General features: G+C 43.7%; 1 protein-coding gene across 1 annotated transcript in view; it reads right to left on the reverse strand.

Moving 5' to 3' along the window:
• The window catches only part of plxna1a (plexin A1a), a 252,313-nt gene that overhangs the window by 95,751 nt on the left and 134,062 nt on the right, over positions 1-22,500 (reverse strand). The window contains 1 exon segment of the mRNA XM_066670409.1: positions 12,401-12,532. Coding sequence (XP_066526506.1) covers positions 12,401-12,532 — 132 coding nt within the window.

Consider the following 22,500-nt stretch of genomic DNA (forward strand, 5'->3'; position numbering starts at 1 on the left):
CAGGAGGAGGAGAAAAATGAGGGTTGCATTAAAAATAAATAACATCTGCAAATGAGGCACTCTCATTTAGGGCATCTCCATCAGTGTGTGTGTGTGTGTGTGGGGATGGTGCAGATGTAACTGAGGTTTGTGGGTTTTCTGTTATTCGGAGGACTGAGTGAACCCTGCGCATGTAATTGGTTCATCTGCGCAATTTGGGCCAAAAATTGGCCAGGCTTTAAAGTGTGACGCGAAGATCAATGTGTCATTCTTTCACCCTCACCCTAACACCCACACACACACACACACACACACACACACACACACACACACACACACACCCACACACACACACAAGCCACCATCAGATGAATAGGTCATTCTTTTAGACCCCCAGAATGACATGGCCTAATTTAGAAAGAACAAACTTTTTCCACTGGAAGGCTTTTTCTTTTCTTTCTTAGAACCCCCCCCCCCACAAACACACACACACACACACACACACACACACACACACACACACACATACATCCAGTCCCACCCTCCCAGCTCATCTATCTTGAATTTGGCCACGCACAAAAGAAAAAATGGCAAATGAAACCATAGATCATGGCCAGGAAGCCAGATGCAGCTGAGAGAGAGAGAGAGAGAGAGAGAGAGAGAGAGAGAGAGGGCGAGAGGGAGAGAGAGAGACCTCCTGTGCCAAAAAAGCACACCTGCACTGTCTCTATACAGTCTCACTGCTTACAGCCATAAAGCATCATAACATTCCATTCCAATCAGTGACAATGAACACACACACACACACACACACACACACACACACACACATTTTTATATAATAATGCACCTGCTCTCTCAAAAACATATGAAGATTATATAAAAACGTCATTAAAAACAGTGACGTTAAGAAGAAGTGATGAAGAAGTGACTCACACACACACACACACACACACACACTGAGCACACAGTGGGGGGCAGCCAGCCACACCAGGGGGGGGGAGCAGTTGGGGTTTACTTGCCTTGCTCAAGGGCACATTAGTTCTGAATGTTATGAATGAAACAGGAAGAGTTTTTAATTCACGTCCTCTGTAGGAAAGGCTCTAAAGTTTATGTTTTGTTTAGTTTAGAGCTGGAGGAATGCAAGCTAATGTAGAAAGACATTCATGTGTCTTCCTTTAATTTATCTGAAGTATACTGCCTCACTTTTGACATTTACTAGTAATGTTAGGCTTCTATTCATTGTGTGTCACTTTATATTCCAATAGGAAGTTAGCCTTGCTAGCCAGAGTTGCTAACAAGCAGCATTTACTACTTCCATTTGCTGTATTGTTTAATGGGTGTTTTTATGTGATCCTTTAAATGCTAGATGTTTCTAGTTCATGTTCCTATTAGATTTAGTTTTAACACAAGAAAATAAATGTGTAATTCCTTACTTTGTTTATAATACTAGCGTAGCTTTATATTTCTAGCGTAGCTGTACTTCTAGCGTAGCTTTATACTGCTAGCGTAGCAGCCATTATCAGACAATGTAAACTGACCAAGGATAATAGTAAAAAAATAAATATGTTTGTATTCTGTGCCTTTATGTTCCCGGACAACACACACACACACACACACACACACACACACAAACCCACAGTCAAATCTAATATTACACACTAAGTGTTAGCCATTAAAAATATTTTGTTACTCCTCTTATTCACCTCTAGTAGGAAAAAAAGGTGAGAAATGCCTCTTGTGGCTCAGACATTACTCTCCATTCCTTTTTGACCTTGTCGACTACTGCACGCCCTGCCCTTGGAGTGATTCTTGTTGGACAGCCACTCCTGGGGAGGGTAACGAATGTCTTGAACAATCCGTCTGACTGTAAATGTGTTGAGTTCAAGCTCTTTAGAGATGGTTTTGTAACTTTTGCCAGATGATGTGCATCAACTAGCCTTTTTCCTCTTCCACAAATGTGTTGTGAAGGTCAGATTTTTATGGATCCCTGATCTTTAACATCAGGACACCCACTCAGCACCTGACGGTCACATCACTGACTAAATCCTACACGCTTACAACTAACAGACCTGTAAAACTGGATCCACCATCTTCCTCAACAAATAAATGACCAATAGTTCTCTAACTATTGTTTTAGTTCATTTTCAGGCAGAAATCTAGAACATTCTAAAGTACAACAAGGCTTTGATCAGGAAATAGGAACGACCTTCACTATGATTTAACACTGAGGTCTGTTTGACCCGATCGACTCGGCCGAACCCACACACGACATTCAAAAATGACACCCGCCATTCCTTTCTCGCAAAAAGAAACAACTCATTGTAAATTTGCTGGCAGTTTCTACCTCCACTGCATTGACATGCTGCCTATGTTAAGATCTCCATGATTCAAATCAGATTACAGGCAGCTGATACTTCCTCTGAAGTGTTTGATCCAGGAACAGAGCAGATCAGAAACCGACCTTCAGAGAGAAAGACAGCGAGGGGGTGGGGGGTGAGACACTGGGCTCACAGTGTTGAGTTTCCTCACTGTTCCTGCTGCTCTGAGCTCTGAGCTCTGAGTGTGGCCCGAATGAATGAAGACACACAAGCATACAACACACACTTTATCATTCCGACCCTAGCCTGGGTTTTTATTAAAACATTTACACACCGTTTAGTGGAAACACTTTGAAATTCTCCCAAATCAGTTTAAACACTAATTAAAAATCTGAAAGTGCTGATTAGACTCTTGTACACTATTAATAATTTAGCCTAAATATTATGTTTAAATTGCCCTGTGAAGGACTGGCGCCCCCTCCAGGGTGTGTTCCCGCCTTGCGCCCAATGATTCCAGATAGACTCTGGACCCACCGCGACCCTGAACTGGATAAGGGTTACAGATAATGAATGAATGAATTATGTTTAAAAATGTATATATATCTCGTGGCCACAATATATTATTTTAAAGGATCTTCTCTTATTGTACCTGCTAATGTTGTCCATTTTAAAACTTAGCCTTAAGCTTTTGCTGTTTAAAGTTTGATCTAGTGGTGGTTATTGTAGTGTACAGTGATCCCTCGTTTTTCGTGGAGGATGCGTTGCGTTCCAAGATCACCCACGGAAAACTAATGTCTAAGAAAGTAGAGGAAAGATATGTTTTTTTTTATGTATTTAACGAGTGTTTGGACTTTTAAAACCCTCACTGTGCTGTTAACACCCCCCCCCCCCCCTATGCATTAAACAGTCATTCTATAATGTTTTTCAGCTGGAACTACATGTGATATCCTACCAGTTTCTTTAATAGAGTCATTCCTAAGCTGTGATTTAGCGTCAGTAAATTTCACTCGGATGTGGACATGAACAATACATGTACGGTACGTAAGAAGGACTTGTAAATGATATATTTAGTCACCTACAGGCCCAGTCTAATACATGTAAATATTAATTAAAAAAATACAGGCTATTCATCTTTAATGGTTTTCCTAGATTTTCCCTCAATATCCACGATATAACGGTCATAAGCCCCCTCGAAAAAACCTGCGAAGTAGCGAATCCATGAAAGATGAACTGCGAAGTAGTGAGGGATCACTGTATTTTACTTTATTGTCGTATTTGAACTGCATTTTGTAGCCTTTAAGGACTCTCTTATTGTTTTTCTGTATGTAGCGTGACTCCTGAAAAGCACTACATATATAAAACATGTGATTATGAATATTACTATAACTTATATTATCATTATTTCTTGGTCTCAAAATGTTATTTTGTGGCTGGCGTATGTTAACCCCTGACCTCAATACATTATTGTGTGGCCACAACTTATAAACATAAACACCATGTGCTCCGTACGCTCGGGATCAGAAACAGTGGATCGGATGATAACGCACTGTTTGTGAAGTGGTGTGCCTTGATCCGTTCTTGCTTCTTTCCTCTGTGTGTTTGAGGGAGCACGATGTCCTCTCCTGTTTAAGGTGTCTTTTGAGCATAGGTTAATAAGGTAAAGTATTCACATTATGATTTGTACTTTACGATATAATTAAAATACACCGTTGAGTTTTAAAAGCTCTCATCTCTCTTTGCATCGAATCAAACCCAACTCTGTTAAAAGACACCATCTCAGGACTGAGCTCCACAAACTACAAGACGACGGCCTGGGCCATGTTTAAATCAAGCAGATACTAATCGGCCCTCTTGTTTACTGTAGGGAAGGTTTATGCTTTCCCTGGACACTGGGACAGCAACAGGGGGGACGAGACGCTGCAGATATCAGCAACTTTTAATTAACTGCCTGTGAATATGGGGAAAGGGAAATTGTTCTGTCAAGCCAACAAAATAGACTTTTTGATGTTAGAGGAACAACATGGGCCTCCATCTGCCATTTCTATTATCCAATGAAGAGATACAAATGGGAAAAAGGGAAGAGGGGGAAGTAGAAGGGGGAGGGGGAGGGGGGCGGCGCAGAAACAGCACTTCTCTGCTGATCTACGTGCTACAGACGGAGCAAAATACCAATATTGTGCCCATGTCTGGGGGAAAAAAAAACAGCTTTTGCACTCCAGCTGTACGATTTATCTGGCAGCATGGGTGAAGTAATGGGACAGATACAAATGTGGTTAGGATTGCGCTGATGGAATTGAATGCAATTACTGCATTCGTATAGAAACCGCTGCAGATGAATATTTGGTGCATTGAAAAGAATAGATGACAAATAAGACCCTGCTGTTTTTTGCAGAGGCCACACATTGGTTCATCACCACAACGTAAGGAGATGGTGAGAGTAAAAAGGCTGACCAGATCCTACACTGATTCTGAACAGGATTCGTAACCCACGGTGATCTCCAGCGAGCCGGTCCACAAGGCTGCAATATTCAGACGCACAGAATCAGTGTAGAGTCATTCACAGCGAGTTCAGATCTATTTAAGTTCAGAGCAGACGTAGTTTGGACTAAGCAATCCAGAAAAATCAAGAAAAGTAAAAATACTGAGATCACAGCCACAAAAAAAAAACTCCTCACAGACAGTCACCCGGAGGAAACCCACGCAGACACAGAGAGAACACACCACACTCCTCACAGACAGTCACCCGGAGGAAACCCACGCAGACACAGGGAGAACACACCACACTCCTCACAGACAGTCACCCGGAGGAAACCCACGCAGACACAGAGAGAACACACCACACTCCTCACAGACAGTCACCCGGAGGAAACCCACGCAGACACAGAGAGAACACACCACACTCCTCACAGACAGTCACCCGGAGGAAACCCACGCAGACACAGGGAGAACACACCACACTCCTCACAGACAGTCACCCGGAGGAAACCCACGCAGACACAGGGAGAACACACCACACTCCTCACAGACAGTCACCCGGAGGAAACCCACGCAGACACAGAGAGAACACACCACACTCCTCACAGACAGTCACCCGGAGGAAACCCACGCAGACACAGAGAGAACACACCACACTCCTCACAGACAGTCACCCGGAGGAAACCCACACAGACACAGAGAGAACACACCACACTCCTCACAGACAGTCACCCGGAGGAAACCCACGCAGACACAGAGAGAACACACCACACTCCTAACAGACAGTCACCCGGAGGAAACCCACGCAGACACAGAGAGAACACACCACACTCCTCACAGACAGTCACCCGGAGGAAACCCACGCAGACACAGAGAGAACACACCACACTCCTCACAGACAGTCACCCGGAGGAAACCCACGCAGACACAGAGAGAACACACCACACTCCTCACAGACAGTCACCCGGAGGAAACCCACGCAGACACAGAGAGAACACACCACACTCCTCACAGACAGTCACCCGGAGGAAACCCACGCAGACACAGAGAGAACACACCACACACCTCACAGACAGTGACCTGGAGCGGGAACCGAACCCACTCTTTGTACATCTCTCAGCCAAATAACTGTGGTTTAATATTTAATTTCTATGAATAACTTTGAATCCAATCTACGTTACAAATGAATACGACTGAGGACCAGAAATATGGAGACATTAAAGAATGTTTTGTGCAAATAAGAGGTTTAAATCAATACATATAATGTAAAGGTGGTACACTAATATTTATCTCAGAAACCTCCAGCCGAGGATCATTCAGTCGGTTTTATTCGTAAAGAGTTTACAGCCCCTCACGGGATTATAAGCCGAGACATAACTTCTCATATTGCTTTCGGACAGAAGTGAGAGATGTGGGAGTGTGAATGTGAGATTTGTTCGATTAAGACCAGAAAGGAATATAAATGAGGCGAGTAAAGAGAGTCTGGAGACCTCTCCACTGCTAATCAGGACCCCATCTCCCCTGGCTCCTGTCAGTTCCCAAAGAATCTGCCCTATCTCAGAGGCACAGTGAGAATAAGAGCACCCTATTTTAGAGAGGTTAGAGAGGACGAGTGCTCGGAGCGCTTCCCCCACTGACTCCTTCCTCCAGAGAGGTAGAACCACTTAAAACAGAAGGGCAAAAGAAAAGAGGAGCGACAGATGGAGGAAGGAAGGGAACAAATTGCTTTAAACCAATTAATTTTCACCTCTCGCTTTACTTCGGAATTTCAGGGTGGATTAAGGCAGACGGAGCTGGTTTTCAGGTTTATTCCCAGCTCCCGATCAGAGGTGAACTGCTCTTCTCCGGGCTGAAACAGCACATTCCAGAGCTTTAGAAGAAACGCACACAGTGTAATCCATTTATTACGATGCTGACACAAAAAGATTCCAGCTCCTGTGTCACTACGGAAAAAGTGATCTCAGTGGGAAGCAGCACAACAGTGTTTCATCTGCATTTACACTGGGAGGCAGTGTTGTCAACGTGTGCTCAAGGACTTTAGATTCACAAATAAATTAAAATAAAAAGTTTGTTTGAAAACGGGAAAAAAGGTCCTGTGATTGTACACAGCTCTGGCTCTGTAAAAGAGAAACAAACAAGTGTCTTTATCTGAATTCTCTCTCTCTCTCCCTCTCTCTCTCTCTCTCTCCTTCTCTCTCTCTCTCTCTCTCTCTCTCTCTCCTTCTCTCTCTCTCTCTCTCTCTCTCTGTCTCCTTCTCTCTCTCTCTCTCTGTCTCCTCTCTCTCTCTCTCTCTCCTTCCCTCTCTCTCTCTCTCTCTCTCCTTCCCTCTCTCTCTCTCTCTCTCTCCTTCTCTCTCTCCTTCTCTCTCTCTCTCTCTCTCTCTCCTTCCCTCTCTCTCTCTCTCTCCTTCTCTCTCTCTCCTTCCCTCTCTCTCTCCTTCTCTCTCTCTCTCCTTCTCTCTCTCTCTCTCTCTTTCTCTCTCTCTGTCTCCTTCTCTCTCTCTGTCTCTCTCTCTCTCTCTCTCTCTCTCTCTCTCTCTCTCTCTCCTTCCCTCTCTCTCTCTCTCCTTCTCTCACTCGATTTGAACGCACTGGAGTTGCTCATAACATTAGAACCATCCCCTTGTTTCTACACGCGCTCCCGTGGACAGTGGGAGCTGAGAGAATGATGAGGTGTACAGCATTTAATCTCCTCACAAATCACAAAATACTTATCCTATAGCCACATGAGCGCCACCAGCTCCCCATGAAGAGTATAGTTAACCCTTAATGTGGAAAAAGGATGAGAAATGCCTTATCTATTGTGCCCTTCCTCCATGCCTTCCACACATCTCCAATGTCAGAGCTGTTCAAACGCAACCCATTTATATCAATTACAGCGCATCTTCTCTGTAAAGATTTGGACACATTAAAGATGATTATCTCTAATCGCTGACAAATTGCAGCATATCGGAGCAGCCGAGGTATTTACGTATACTGTGTGTGTGTGTGTGTGTGTAGGAGAAGCAGAATCATTAGAAAGAATAAGCTTGAAACAGAAGGCTGATTTAACTTTTCTTTTTATTTTCTTAGCCTTTATCTACAGCCCCTAGAGCCCTCTACCTGAGCTCAGCACACCGCGCTGTAATAAAGAGCTATTTGGATATTAAATAAAGGGAATCAGGTTCACAACGGTTTGAAAGACTGTAGTCCAGTTTTGACAGGATAAACGCTGCGGAGGGAGTTGTGGTAATGTAGTTGTAGCAGGAGACAAAAAAACAGGATTTTGCTGGAGGTTCTGAACTAAACTGACTCCTGATGAAGAACTGGACGATGGTTATAAATGATGTTATAACATGTCAGTGGTAATTACAGGTTTGAAGGTTGTGTAACACCTGAGGTTTGGCGCAGACTCGAACAAAGCTCTTGAACTGTGCCATGAATGACATCAGGATCAGCTTTTTCCACAGGATGTGACAGAATGTTTACATGCCAATTTACATGGGGTTTTCTAACCTGGACTTGTTTTATGGCAGAAGATTCAATGCCTTGGTTTAATTCTGATGTTACAGTAGGTAAAAGGAGCTGGAATATTTACTGACGGGGAGCGTTTAGTCTATAGAAGATACTTTTGACAACTTTTGACAATATATACAGGACCATTAAAAATGGGTTTCCTCCGGGTGACTGTCTGTGAGGAGTGTGGTGTGTTCTCTCTGTGTCTGTTTGGGTTTCCTCCGGGTGACTGTCTGTGAGGAGTGTGGTGTGTTCTCTCTGTGTCTGTGTGGGTTTCCTCCGGGTGATTGTGAAAAATCTGTAAACTACCTGTACACTTGCCAAATTTAAATGAAGCAATAAACAAAAATATACTTATTTCCCCAGGTATTATTTGTTTATTTTGATAAATGTGTTACTCTGTTATCTTCAGTAAAAATAAAGCCAAGAAAAATAAAATACTAAATTTAGTGGCTGAATAAAGTCTGGGTTGAGTGGATTTTCTAGAATTGTTTTAGGAAGCAGACTCATCCAGAGCTGTGAGTTTTAATGCACATCTGCATGCGTGTATTTTTATATTTTCATAATATTATTACTTATTATTACTTATAATACTATTACTTGCATTTTTACTAGAAATGTAAGGAGCAGAGGTACCTGTTTTTTCTTGTATCCTGATCATTAAACACTTAACGTTTATTCGGATTCAACCCAATCTGGAAATTAGTGAGGGCCCTCAATTCCAATTATTCAGCCTGTAATCAAACGAACAACAGCAGCTGTACTGGAGAGACACAAACTGATCTCCACTCTGCTGTGCTGCTAACACTCCTATGATAATTAACAGGGTCTTTTACACTAGCTGCGAGTCTATTTTTAGTTGCATAGAGTTTCTTTATTGAAGCAGTGCAGTCATTGTACACAGTATTGTGTAGGCTACTACTGACAGTAACAGGGTGTAGTCAACCACTTTTTGTGTATTTGTATAAGTAATGGGCGGCATGGTGGTGCAGCAGGTAGTGTCTCTGTCACAGCTCTAGGGTCCTGGAGGTTGTGGGTTTGAGTCCCGCTCCGGGTGACTGTCTGTGAGGAGTGTGGTGTGTTCTCCCTGTGTCTGTGTGGGTTTCCTCCGGGTGACTGTCTGTGAGGAGTGTGGTGTGTTCTCTCTGTGTCCGCGTGGGTTTCCCCCGGGTGACTGTCTGTGAGGAGTGTGGTGTGTTCTCTCTGTGTCCGCGTGGGTTTCCCCCGGGTGCTCCGGTTTCCTCCCACACTCCAAAAACACACGTTGGTGTCCATAAATGAGAGTGTGTGATAAGGGTTACAGACAATGAATGTATATGTATTTGAATATGAGTTTATAAGTGTTAAAAATGTTGTTGTTTTCGCTGTAGTTGTCTATGTTTGTAATATATATATATATATACACACAGGGGTTGGACAATGAAAGTGAAACACCTGGTTTTAGACCACAGTAATTTATCAGTGTGGTGTAGGGCCTCCTTTTGCGGCCGATACAGCGTCAGTTGGTCTTGGGAATGACATACACAAGTCCTGCACAGTGGTCAGAGGGATTTGAAGCCATTCTTCTTGCAGGATAGTGGCCAGGTCTCTACGTGATGCTGGTGGAGGAAAACGTTTCCTGACTCGCTCCTCCAAAACACCCCAAAGTGTCTCAATAATATTTAGATCTGGTGACTGTGCAGGCCATGGGAGATGTTCAACTTCACTTTCATGTTCATCAAACCAGTCTTTCACCAGTCTCGCTGTGTGTATTGGTGCATTGTCGTCCTGATACACGGCACCGCCTTCAGGACACAGTGTTTGAACCATTGGATGCACATGGTCTTACTGGTGCAGTGTGGAGTTAATGAAGATTGTCCACCAGGCTGCTCCAATTTAGCCATGAAACCTCCCACACTACAATGACAGGTGATTCAGTTTCACTGTCCAACCCCTGTGTGTATATATATATATATATATATATATATATATATATATATATATATATATGGGTGTGTTCTAAATATGTTTATATTTTTTTAATGTGTGTAATATTCATAATGCATCATACGTGTGCACTCACATTACACATATATGAGTTTACCCTGAGGCCAGAGCAGCCTTGTGGAGGATGGTGTCAAGGCTGAAAGGCTCCTGTCAAGCTAAAATCAAGGGAAATTGATACTGATATTAATCACTGTAGACTGGATGCCAAAGTAGTAGCCAAGGGCTAGGTTGTACTAGCTGTTATATGTATGGCTGGCTGCGTGTATGAGTGTGTGTGTGTGTGTGTGTGTTGCATGCACGTCCTGGTTTGCTTGGCTTTATTATTAGTAATCCAGGCCAGGGGGCAGTGTGGTTGCAGCTTAGTGCAGCACAACTCTGGCCAATCAGAACACAGTTAGATACAAGCCAAGTGAGCAGCCGCTCCTCAGTGAAAACACTGTTTTTCTTATTCTCTCTTTACTGTATACGCTATAATTCAAAGAATATCATTTAAGTGGGAAGGTGTAACCTGACATTATTCCTGTTAATCAAGGATTTATTGTTAGATTGAGCCAAGTGTCAGAGAATTCACTTTGCTTTTGACTTCAGCCGGCGGTTCCTAATAGCCTTACAAGTTAATTATATTTTGACACATTTAAACTACAACGATGTCCAGGATGTTGCACATGCGATAGTGAGTATTTTATTCAACTCTAAATCTAGAATGTATGAAAAGTGAGGTTCACAGTTTTAACCCTTTGGAGTCATTTGGAGACATTTTCTCAATTTTCTGAAGTTCATCTTAGTACTTCTTATAGTTTTATATATATTATATAATATTATAATACTAAGTACATCTAAAGTACTTAGTATTATAATATATCGCCCACATGTTGTATATCAAAATGTTCAGAACCATCTCGGCGCTCTCGTTAATAGAGGCCCATGTGACCTAGAGCATTTTATGAAGAGATAATCTGTTTATAACCTTGAAAAACTTAAATCCGATTTTAGAAAATCTTTATATTTCTTATGACAACATCCCTTTACTCGTGTGGATGAATTGTTTTGGTGATTGAAATAATTTTATCAGAGTCTTAAAACCAAGCAAATCCACCAGTGAGACACGGCGCGAGGCAGAGGAGGTGTGTCTAAAGCTTATACGTAAGCTCGTAACTTGGGATGTACAGTATCGCGTACGGTCGCGAAAACATGCGATCGAAAGAGCGGTTTCTGCACGTTCACAGAGTGTTTGAACCGTATTTCTGCGCTGTGCTATCGCTAAGATATTAATAGAAACATCGCGAATGGTCGTTTACGCGCCGGCGCCTTCTTCAACCCCAGAGGGTTAATCCAATCCATTTTCAAACAATTCAGAGAATGTTTCCCCATTATTTGCCAACCCCTGCTGTTTGAAAACTGGAAAAAAGGTCCTGTGATTGTACACAGCTCTGGCTCTGTAAAAGAGAAAGAAACAGGTGTCTTTATCTGAATTGGCTCTCTCTCTCTCTCTCTCTCTCTCTCTCTCTTTTATGACAACATTGATCAAGCCCTAAGCCCTGTTATAAAGTCAAGGCCTTGTGACCATCTTTAAAATAATAACCAAAAAAGAAAAAAGTGTTTATTGAAAATGGGAACTGGGGCTTGGGAATACTCCGGAAGACACCAAACACTTTTTACTGCTTCATCTACAAATGCAGGTTAAGACTGCTACAAAAAGTGAAATAACAGCTGGAAACATCAGCATCTTCTTTGGACTATCGCAGATAAATTGTGAAAATGTGTGCTGTGTGTCTGATGAGTCCACTTTTCAAATGGTTTTTCGGAAAGAAAACGGCCAAAAAGGAAAGGACCAACACAATAATTACACAGGCAAAGTTCAAAAAACAACATCTGTCGTGAATGAAGATGAGTAACCTGCACATCTGTGAGCAGCATAAGCTGCCATCTAGGTGACGTCTTTTTCAGCAAGTCAATGTCAAGCCACATTTTGTCTTCCAGCTGTTCAGACCTGTCTCCCTTTGAAAACGAGTGGTGCCAAATAAAAAACAACAAAAACAAACAACCGACACACTTCTCAGCAAGAAAGAGAGGTGGAACGAGAATGTGCTTAGATGTGCAATGTGTGTTTTTGGGAGTGAATTTATGTGTTCACAGGGTCTCACCTCTTTATCCGTGAGTGCGTAGATATACTGATGATCTGGGCTGAAGAGCATGTCTCTCAGGATGAAGTTCCCTTCACTCACCACCACGTTCTCGTACAGCAGAGCAGGCTGGTTAATGGAGTTCACCAGTATCTGTAACACAAAAGAGAATACTCCAGAGTTAGCTGCAGCACTGAAACCTAACTCCATCTCCAGAAATAGTGTTGGGTATATGAGAGGCATGGTAGGTTTACATGGTGCAGTAAAACAGGTCATTTCCCATATTTCTGACAGCATGACAGAGCATTGCACCCGGTTTTCATCAGTACATTAAAAAAAAACAGATATAAATCTGACTGCAGTCACTCTACAACAAATCAGCTGACAGCTTTAAGGCGCCATATCTCCTTAAAGCCCTCAGACCTCTATCTCTGCCATAGGACAACTGCACAGAGGCCAGAGAAAGACTAGCATCTCTATACCATACCAAGACAAGTCAAGAGAATTCAAGATTGTGGTAAAGAAATAAAGACTGATTAACAAACTTTCTCTGGTGAAGAGGGAAAACCACCTGCTCTTGAATCATCTACATCACGTCCGATGTGGACTGGATACACTTCATATGGTGTAATCAACAACGTCTGGCCAATGACTCGTGACACATTGAGAATTCTGAGGAACAGTTACATTATGCTTCACAAATGACCGAACCGTATCGCCTTTGATATGATCCAGGCCGAAAAGGGAGGGGCGTGTCACGTTTGGTGACCACTGCTGCACATTCATTCCTAATCACACGGCAGCAAACAGGTCATTTACTAAAGCCATGGAAGAACTAACAGCTTTCACTGAGGAGTTGTATGAGTTTTCAGGTTTTAATAATGACTGGACGGCATGGTTTGATTCATATTTTGGCAAATGGTGTGCATTGGTGTTGAACTTAACTATCACGGCCATCACTTCATTATCAGTACTGTTAGGGCCGAGGGGTAGCTGAGATGTTTCAGGGACACACTTCAGTGTCTATGACTGTCTTGTAAATTGCTGGGAACATGGCTGTGCACGCAACCAAAGAAGCCATGACTATCAGCATTACCATCTTAAAAATCAATGATAATCGTTTTATTATCTTACTTTAATATAGTTTCAATGTTTACTTGGTAACACGCATTAAACAATGATAGCAGTGTGTTGATGTCTCTGTAGTTAAGAGTAAAACGCCAGTTCAGTCTTAAATGGTAAAGCAAATACTGCACCATTTAAGGTGGAACTGAAAGTAATAATTGATGCAGATGAAACAACACTTAAAAACAGGAAGTATGGGTTAAAATTAAGAAATGGGGTTCACCCAACTCTGGTATAAAGGCGAATAATGAGGGGTCATATTCCCTAGCTATTGATACTGTTTAGCTCCAAACTGATGACAGAATCAGCTAGAAATTAAATAAGCCAATGTTACTCAGCGCCGTCCTTTAGAGATAGTAGTATACCACACACTGTCTGGTTTACACCATGCAGAGCTGGTCCAGACTTTCCTGGGTCCCTAAGAAAATGTTGATAATGGGACATCCTTCCTGAACTCTGAGAGACAAAATGTGACCATCCAGGCGCCTGTAACTGCTTTAAGGTGTAATGGAAATGTCAAATATGCCGTGTGAATATTGTGGAAGCATATAAGATAGAACTGAAATTTCCAAGAATTCAACATCGCCCTTGGAACTACATTAGTTTTTAAGATGGAATGGAATATTGAGGGCGGCACGGTGGTGCAGCAGGTTAGTGTCGCAGTCACACAGCTCCAGGGGCTTGGAGGTTGTGGATTCGATTGCCCCTCGAGGTGACTGTCTGTGAGGAGTGTGGTGTGTTCTCCCTGTGTCTGCGTGGGTTTCCTCCGGGTGACTGTCTGTGAGGAGCTTGGTGTGTTCTCCCTGTGTCTGTGTGGGTTTCCTCCGGGTGACTGTCTGTGAGGAGCGTGGTGTATTCTCCCTGTGTCTGTGTGGGTTTCCTCCGGGTGACTGTCTGTGAGAAGTGTGGTGTGTTCTCTCTGTGTCTGTGTGGGTTTCCTCCGGGTGACTGTCTGTGAGGAGTGTGGTGTGTTCTCTCTGTGTCTGCGTGGGATTCCTCCGGGTGACTGTCTGTGAGGAGTGTGGTGTGTTCTCCCTGTGTCTGCGTGGGTTTCCTCCGGGTGACTGTCTATGAGCAGTGTGGTGTGTTCTCTCTGTGTCTGCATGGGATTCCTCCGGGTGACTGTCTGTGAGGAGTGTGGTGTGTTCTCTCTGTGTCTGCGTGGGATTCCTCCGGGTGACTGTCTGTGAGGAGTGTGGTGTGTTCTCTCTGTGTCTGCGTGGGTTTCCTCCGGGTGACTGTCTGTGAGGAGTGTGGTGTGTTCTCTCTGTGTCTGCATGGGATTCCTCCGGGTGACTGTCTGTGAGGAGTGTGGTGTGTTCTCCCTGTGTCTGCGTGGGTTTCCTCCGGGTGACTGTCTGTGAGGAGTGTGGTGTGTTCTCTCTGTGTCTGTGTGGGTTTCCTCCGGGTGACTGTCTCTGAGGAGTGTGGTGTGTTCTCCCTCAAAAACACACGTTGGTAGGTGGATTGGTGACTCAAAAGTGTCCGTAGGTGTGAATGTGTGAGTGTGTTATTTGATATGATTTGATTTGATTTGATTAGAATGTGTGTGTGTGTGTGTGTGAGTGAATGTGTGTGTGTCTGTGTCGCCCTGTGAAGGACTGGCGCCCCCTCCAGGGTGTGTTCCCGCCTTGCGCCCAATGATTCCAGATAGGCTCTGGACACACCGCGACCCTGAACTGGATAAGGGTTACAGATAATGAATGAATGAATGAATGGATGTAATATTGAGGAACTTTTACAGTGTACTGATGTGTTTGGGGAAGTTTAATCGTGTACTGGACCATATAAAAACATCAGGATATATGTTCACTTTCTGCTTTAAAGTTTGGTTCATGATGCTATGACACTGCAAGGCTTTTGAAGTTATGGAGAGCAGCTTCGTAGTGCATGCCACCTCTAAATATATTCCCGAGGCTATGTTCGTAGACTGTTATTTATTAACAGTTAACCTTGAGAACAATAGTCACAGGTTTACCTCACTGCTGTTCTTTTTTCCTCTTTTCAAATGCTGAAGCATATCTTCCCTTCATGTTCTGATGATACACTAACTCTCCATAACTTGACATGAGTGGGAGACAGGGGCCCTTTGTTAATTTGCGTGCAGTGAGCGTATAAGGTGGTCTGGCTCTGACACAACGGATGAAAATGCACACAATTAGCTGTTTATTTATTTATGTATTTATTTATTTATATTATTTTAGCAATTTTAGAGAAGCAAGCTTGGGGCTAAATGATTCAGTCCCTTCAACCTACAAGACTAAATAAGGGGTGGGATGTGACGGAGCACCCCTGGGTGCTGTGAAAGCCAGTGTGTGTTCAATGCAGAGGCGTGTTTTACTGCAGTCAAATTCCAACAAAAGCCTGTTTACGTTTTTTTAAATAAAGCTATTAATTGTAAAGGGGAAAATGAGGAGGTAAAAATAAACCAGACTAATTAAGTATTAATAGCATTTCTAATCTATCCCTTTCTATATTATTTATTTATTTATTACAGCCTAAAATAAGGTACCCACTTTTTCTTTTCACCGCCTTTTTGTTGCCCCCCCCACACCCCTCCCCTCCCTCTCTCTCTTCTATTACCCTCAGTACATGATGATTTCCCTCTCAAGGTCTGCTGTTAGCCTCCACACTCCATTCGCTCTCAGCAGTGGCTCGGCGGTCAGTGCCACTCAGCACTACATAATACAGCCATTTACCGCCTTGGCTCCTGCACTTCTGCTTGAAAGAGTGGGTTACAAGGCTCAAGCAGCACTAAACAAATGGACCTTGAGCAATAACACCAGCTCCCTCTCAGTCCGCTAAGTCCTCCTGGTCCAGACATGTCCTGTTCATTTCCGTGCTGTCCCCTCAACCGCACTCTCCTTCGTCACTCTCTCTGCTCTATTCAGGTCATATTGATGCAAGGTCAAGGGAGCACGACCTGGTTGTCGCACTTCAGGGCCTAATGATCGCCTCAGCCCTGGTGCGAGAGGCCTGTGATTAATGGGCCTCCTCCTCTGCAAGCGCTGCCGGAACACATTACCTGGCCCCCAGACAACGTCCCCTCGCTAATGAAGAGACACAGCTGGGGAACAGAGCACCCTCAACCCACTTACACAGAGATGGCCCAAGCTCCCGCAACTCCCCTCGGAGTATTTTTAGGACCGGAGGATGTTTTTAATTCCTGTTTTAACCCACTCCTCCGAGTGGCCTATCTAGGTCAAAGGCCTGGGTCATCTGTGGAATCCAGAACGAACTTTCTGTGGGGAGACAAACTCAAGTCAGCAGTTCTTTAAGAACTTAAAACTGAGAGAACGAGGTAGCCAGGGGTAGACTATCGATTGTGTTTAATGACACGGAGGTCATACTTTTCCCCAGGAGCAGCTGGGTGATGAAACAGCTAAGCAGTTTGGGACTTGTAGTGCGCTGTCTGTTTCTCTCCCCATAACCCCACTCAGCGCCGTCCCCACAGGATGCGGCTCATTAACGGATAGAGGCTGATAAAAGTCCAAGGACGCCGCATCCTCTCCCTCATCCAGTCCTTCCAGGACACTTGCCAAATAGAGCTCAGAGAATTCCCTGCAGTGGGGACATGCCGAGGGAGGAGAGATGAGCAAAAAGGAAGCGGCATGCATCCTCTAACTGTACGTAATAGAAGGGAGACACTGTAACACAAGGAAGAGTGACATGAGCTTCTACTTTTCAGTTCTTTCACAGATTGGACACGAAATATATACGAAAAATAATATCAGTGGGATTTAAAACCCAGCTCGTAACGTATGACTATTCATAACAGCACTGCTGTGTCTGATCCACGTATACCTCACTTATACCTGTCCTCTAGGGGTCCTGATTATTATATGCCCTACACTGTGCACTACGTAGTGTTGAGGGATTCTCTTGGCACAGAATAAACCGGTTGTTTTTCTCTCCTTTTCTTCCTAATCATGAAAAGTCAACGCTGTCCTCTGGAGCAAAGTGTGATGCACAGAAACCCATTAGACTGGTTTCCAGCGCCAACATCCGAGGCAAAACAATCTGATTCACATTTTCAGCCTGGTAATGTGAACGCAGCCAAAATAATCTGGATTCTTAACCCTCGTTTCATATACACACATCCTCCAAAGCGCTGCCGGTCTCCCGAGCGGTGCTGATAGACCCAGACAGTCCAATGGCTGTTCAAATCACTACTGCCTTGGCAGAAAGCCCACTATCCTTGTAGTAGATAAGCAGCGCTTTCTGCAGCGCCTCCGTCCACCTTACCTCATAAACGTGTCAGGAGAGATGAAGTGAGGAGGATGACAAAACAAAAACAAATCCAATTCCCCCTACGGGCAGCTCTAAAACCCGACCGCAGCCAACCAGGCGAGGGCTTATTGCTGTTGTCCCTGCAGTCAGCTCACTTTATTAGGGGAGAGATAGTGGGTCATTCCTTGCTTAATCACATCCAGGGGTCGCGCAGCAGTGACAGAGCAGACCTCACTTCGCTGCACAGACGCGTGTGACAGTATTTACTTCCTAGATCTAGATGCATTTCAAATATTACATCACACAGACCCAGCAAAGTGAAATCAACCCTCGGTACCTATTCAACCGAACAGAGCGTGAGTCTCTGTCATATCAGATGTGCTAGCGGCTGGCTGCTGTACAACACCCCTCCAGTGAAGCGTAGCAGCTTCATATGTTAACAGTCCATTTGTTGCCTATGCAGATTAAAAAAATAAATAAATCCCCTATGAGTCTCTAGTATCAGAGGTGACACAATGGACCCTGGCTACTGCTTCTGCACCAAACGGCAGATGATGGCACCATTAGGAAATGGCACAACATAGGGGTCCATAAATTAAATAGCAACTCCCTGCAGTCTTCCTAAACACTGAGTAATGGCAAAAAAAAAAAAAAAATTAACGCACATGAGGGTTCACAGCAAGGACACCCACTGCACGGGATGAGGAAATTAGAACAAGTCTGGCCTATTCAATCCTGTCAACATCATCTACGGCTGCCTTGGAAAATATGTTTGACTTGAGGAAGTAAGAAAGCTTGAGGGTGAGCACAGGGAACATTAAATGACCTACACATAACAGTGGGTAAAAAAGAGAAGTACAGTAAATGTTTATTAAATGATTATTATCCATCCATCCATTGTCTGTAACCCTTATCCAGTTCAGGGTCACGGTGGGTCCAGAGCCTACCTGGAATCATTGGGTGCAAGGCGGGAAAACACCCTGGAGGGGAGACACAGAGAGAACACACCACACTCCTCACAGACAGTCACCCGGAGGAAACCCACACAGACACAGAGAGAACACACCACACTCCTCACAGACAGTCACCCAGAGGAAACCCACACAGACACAGAGAGAACACACCACACTCCTCACAGACAGTCACCCTGAGGAAACCCACACAGACACAGAGAGAACACACCACACTCCTCACAGACAGTCACCCTGAGGAAACCCACACAGACACAGAGAGAACACACCACACTCCTCACAGACAGTCACCCTGAGGAAACCCACACAGACACAGAGAGAACACACCACACTCCTCACAGACAGTCACCCGGAGCGGGAATCGACACTAACCTGCTGCTCCACTGTGCCGCCGCTATTAAATGATTAATCTTTCTTTAAAGTTGTTTTTAGTTCCAAAACCAGCTAATAGCACGTTCAAGAAGCTATTTGCTTTGGTAAATCATAAAGCATTTTATAGTAAATGCAACATGGATTTGGAAAAAAGTGGCCAAATTCCTACCCTAAGTTTGGATGTTTTTTCAATGCTTCAATTTTAAGAAATTGTTTATGAAACCAGTAATAAATCATTCCTCTTCAATAGTAAAAATAGACTAATGACGAACACACAAACCACATCAATATCAGCTGCCAAAATGAACAACGGTCGTATCTCCTGTACCTTTCTGCTTTTGATGACACACCTTTCATGACACAGCAGGCATGGGATGTCACAGAGCACCCTGCAGAGATTAAGATTAGTGACTGACAGCTTGACAATAAACCCGAGCCAGGGACTGTGGTGACCCATCGAATCTCAGTTGTTGAAGATCTGTTTACTCTGGCCTGGAAAAGGCAGACATTTGGCTAATTAAATCAAACGAGAAGATACTTTCCAGATGAGACTGAGACCAATCTCATTAGAGCCCACTCTGCGAGGGATAATGTGTTGACTCCGAGGCCACTCCTGGAAAGTTCACACCTCAAAACCAAAAGGATGTAATAAAATTCTGGCTGTTCACTATTCTCTATTGTTCAGAGGTTTTAATTCAGTGGGATCTGGGAGGGCTCGTCCCATAGTGCTTTTACCGTACATGACCTGAGGTGTGTTCCAAACGGCGCCCTACTCTATTCCCTACATTCTTCACTATGTATTGCACAATATAGTGAACACTGCACTGATTTTTTTCTGGGTACAACTCTAAGCAGCTTGTGAGCTGGTGAATGTGAATATGGTTACCATTATTTTCACAATACTCTTTATTCTCGATCTCCTGCACTTAAAGTAAAATGTGTGATAAATGCACAGAATTATATGTGAGTAATTATGAAACTGGTCTCTCTGTAAAATATTTGTGAAGTCGATTAAATAACTAATTATTAGTTTATGACCACAGCTGATTGTTCAGTGGCTGTAGAGTAGGGCTGGAAAATAATTCAATATCAATATATATCGCAATATAAGACTAATTTCAATAACAATATGATTTTTATACACATTTTCAATATTTCAATATATTTACAGCATCAGTAACTGACTTGAACTCGATTTCAAAGTTAGTTTAAAAATATGAGTATTGAGAAATCCAAGAGGTTTGTCAGTGATGTCATGTTTGTTGTTATTTCCTGCACATTCCTGTGTCTTTTTTATTGTTCATAACAATATTGGACTTATACCGTATCAACAGAAACTAAGAAATATATTGTAATATAAATTTTGGGCCGTATCGTCCAGCACTATGTATGGCAGTGTAACTTTATTAAAGAAGACCTTTATAACAAACTCCTGGATATAGCTATCCACCAGAGGCGATTGCTCTAAGACTGCAAGGGAAGCTCAGCTTCCCCTAAAATGTCAAAAAATAACTGATCAAATATATACTGTTGTGTGTACATGTCATTGAATAAATATACACTACAACGCACTCAACTTTTGTTCAGAATCAGCTTCTTATCACTGGTAAAGACACGGCTTTCCTCTCAATCATTCCCGCAGCTTCACAGTGCTTTAAACAGTGAGGACGCTGAGTGTCCACAGAGTTCAATAGCGAAGCAGCGAAACGAGACGAGTCATTGGATAAATGCTGGGCTTTGTCCCGCCCATCGGACGCTCAGCGCCTCTGGGGGTCTATGGGCCAGTGGGCTGGCCTCGGCTGGCCCGGACGCTCAGCTTCTGCATGATGATTGGATGATCTGTCTGAGGCTGAATCCCTTTTTGATTGACAGCGAAATGAGCGAATCAGCGATCCTTTGGTGTAAAGAGCCGTGGGAGCGTTACATTTTCATTCTGTTCTGAGTCGAACCGGAGACTTTCTTAATCCTCTTAGCGGCATTTTCTTTGTTAAAAACCACTAACGACAAATCGAGCTTCTATTTCTGGGGTTTTTTTTGTAGCTGCTTGTGTTTGGAGACTGACTTCTATCACACTTTCTGACTTCCATTGCAGTTTCTGTCCAGCGGGTGCTGCTGAGCCCCTCCACCGTCACAAAGCACTCACAGGCGGACACACTTCACATGGGCCAAGGCCGTTTAAGCAGCCTAGCTCTGCTGGCCATTGAGAGGACACTAGTCAAGTCCCTGGAAAAGACGCCTTGTTGGTACGACAGGGTACAGATCATTTTCTTGAAAAGGAACGGAGGGTAGAATTTACATATAAATAAACCGACACATTTTATGATGTAGGCCAAAATTGAGCTTCCCCTCCTTGAAAGACCAGCATCCGCCACTGGTGTCCACAAATATCCTACAGTATTTAGATAAGGAGAAAGCATTTTAAGTGTTATGAATCTAGTGGTTATCTTCCTGATTAATTTGTACAGTGCAATGTGCCAGTTGTCTAGAAGGTTATTTCTTAATTTACGCATTGAACCCCCAGAGAGATTTGGCATGACACCCTTTCCAAAGGTTATCCCAGGCTTTCCACGGCAGCTCCCGACTTCACAATCTGTACCTTACAACGAAGAGCAGGGAAAGCAGAGTCACGGCACAGCCTCGATTGTCCTTCTGTACCCAGGACTGGTCCCTGCTGGAGGTCTGTCATTAGCGAGAGATCAGTGCAAGGTTTTTTTTGTGTTCTTTATTAGAATAAAGTGAACAGACGCACTACCAACACTGTCCTCTCTGAGATGGAGCAGATCAGTGCCACATCTGTTCATGCCTCGTGGCAGAGCATGCAGCACTGTAGGTGAAAGAGAGAGAGGGAGGGAGGGTGAGATTAAAAAAAAGGAGAGAGAGAGTCTCCAGAGTACACTGAGCATGTCTCAGCCTCCACCCATTTTAATCTTTCAGGCCCTCCATGGGTAGGAGCCTCTCCTGTGCCAGTCACCCCCACTGTTGCTACAAGCGCCACTCGCACGCTCTTGACATAACTAGGTCTCCCTGTGAATAATAAAGCAGCCGCCAGATTCCTGCCTTTGATATGTAGCCCATTGAAGTGGGGATCTGCATCTATTTGAGCACAATCGCAGGCTAATTAATGAGACGGAAGACCCACACTTGGACAGTGCTGGTCCAGCACATCGTCACCATTGTCTGTCCCCTTCTGCTCCCCAGAGGAGCTTCCAGTCAAGCATGGGAAGGACATTTTGTACGCACCCCTGGGATCAATCCAAGTAGCATTGAGACAGAAGGCAAGGGACTTCTGTCAGCACTGCATAAAGCAAGTGGTGTAAAAGCAACCCTAGTGTTCCATGGAATGGGCTGAGTGTAGTTGTTTTCTCTGGTTCATGTTTGAAGGAATGTATTTCCTGTCTGGCTGAGTAAGTAAAAGCTTTGAAA

This window comes from Hoplias malabaricus, chromosome 5 (assembly GCF_029633855.1).
Source record: "Hoplias malabaricus isolate fHopMal1 chromosome 5, fHopMal1.hap1, whole genome shotgun sequence".
In the NCBI taxonomy this organism is placed as follows: Eukaryota; Metazoa; Chordata; class Actinopteri; order Characiformes; family Erythrinidae; genus Hoplias; species Hoplias malabaricus.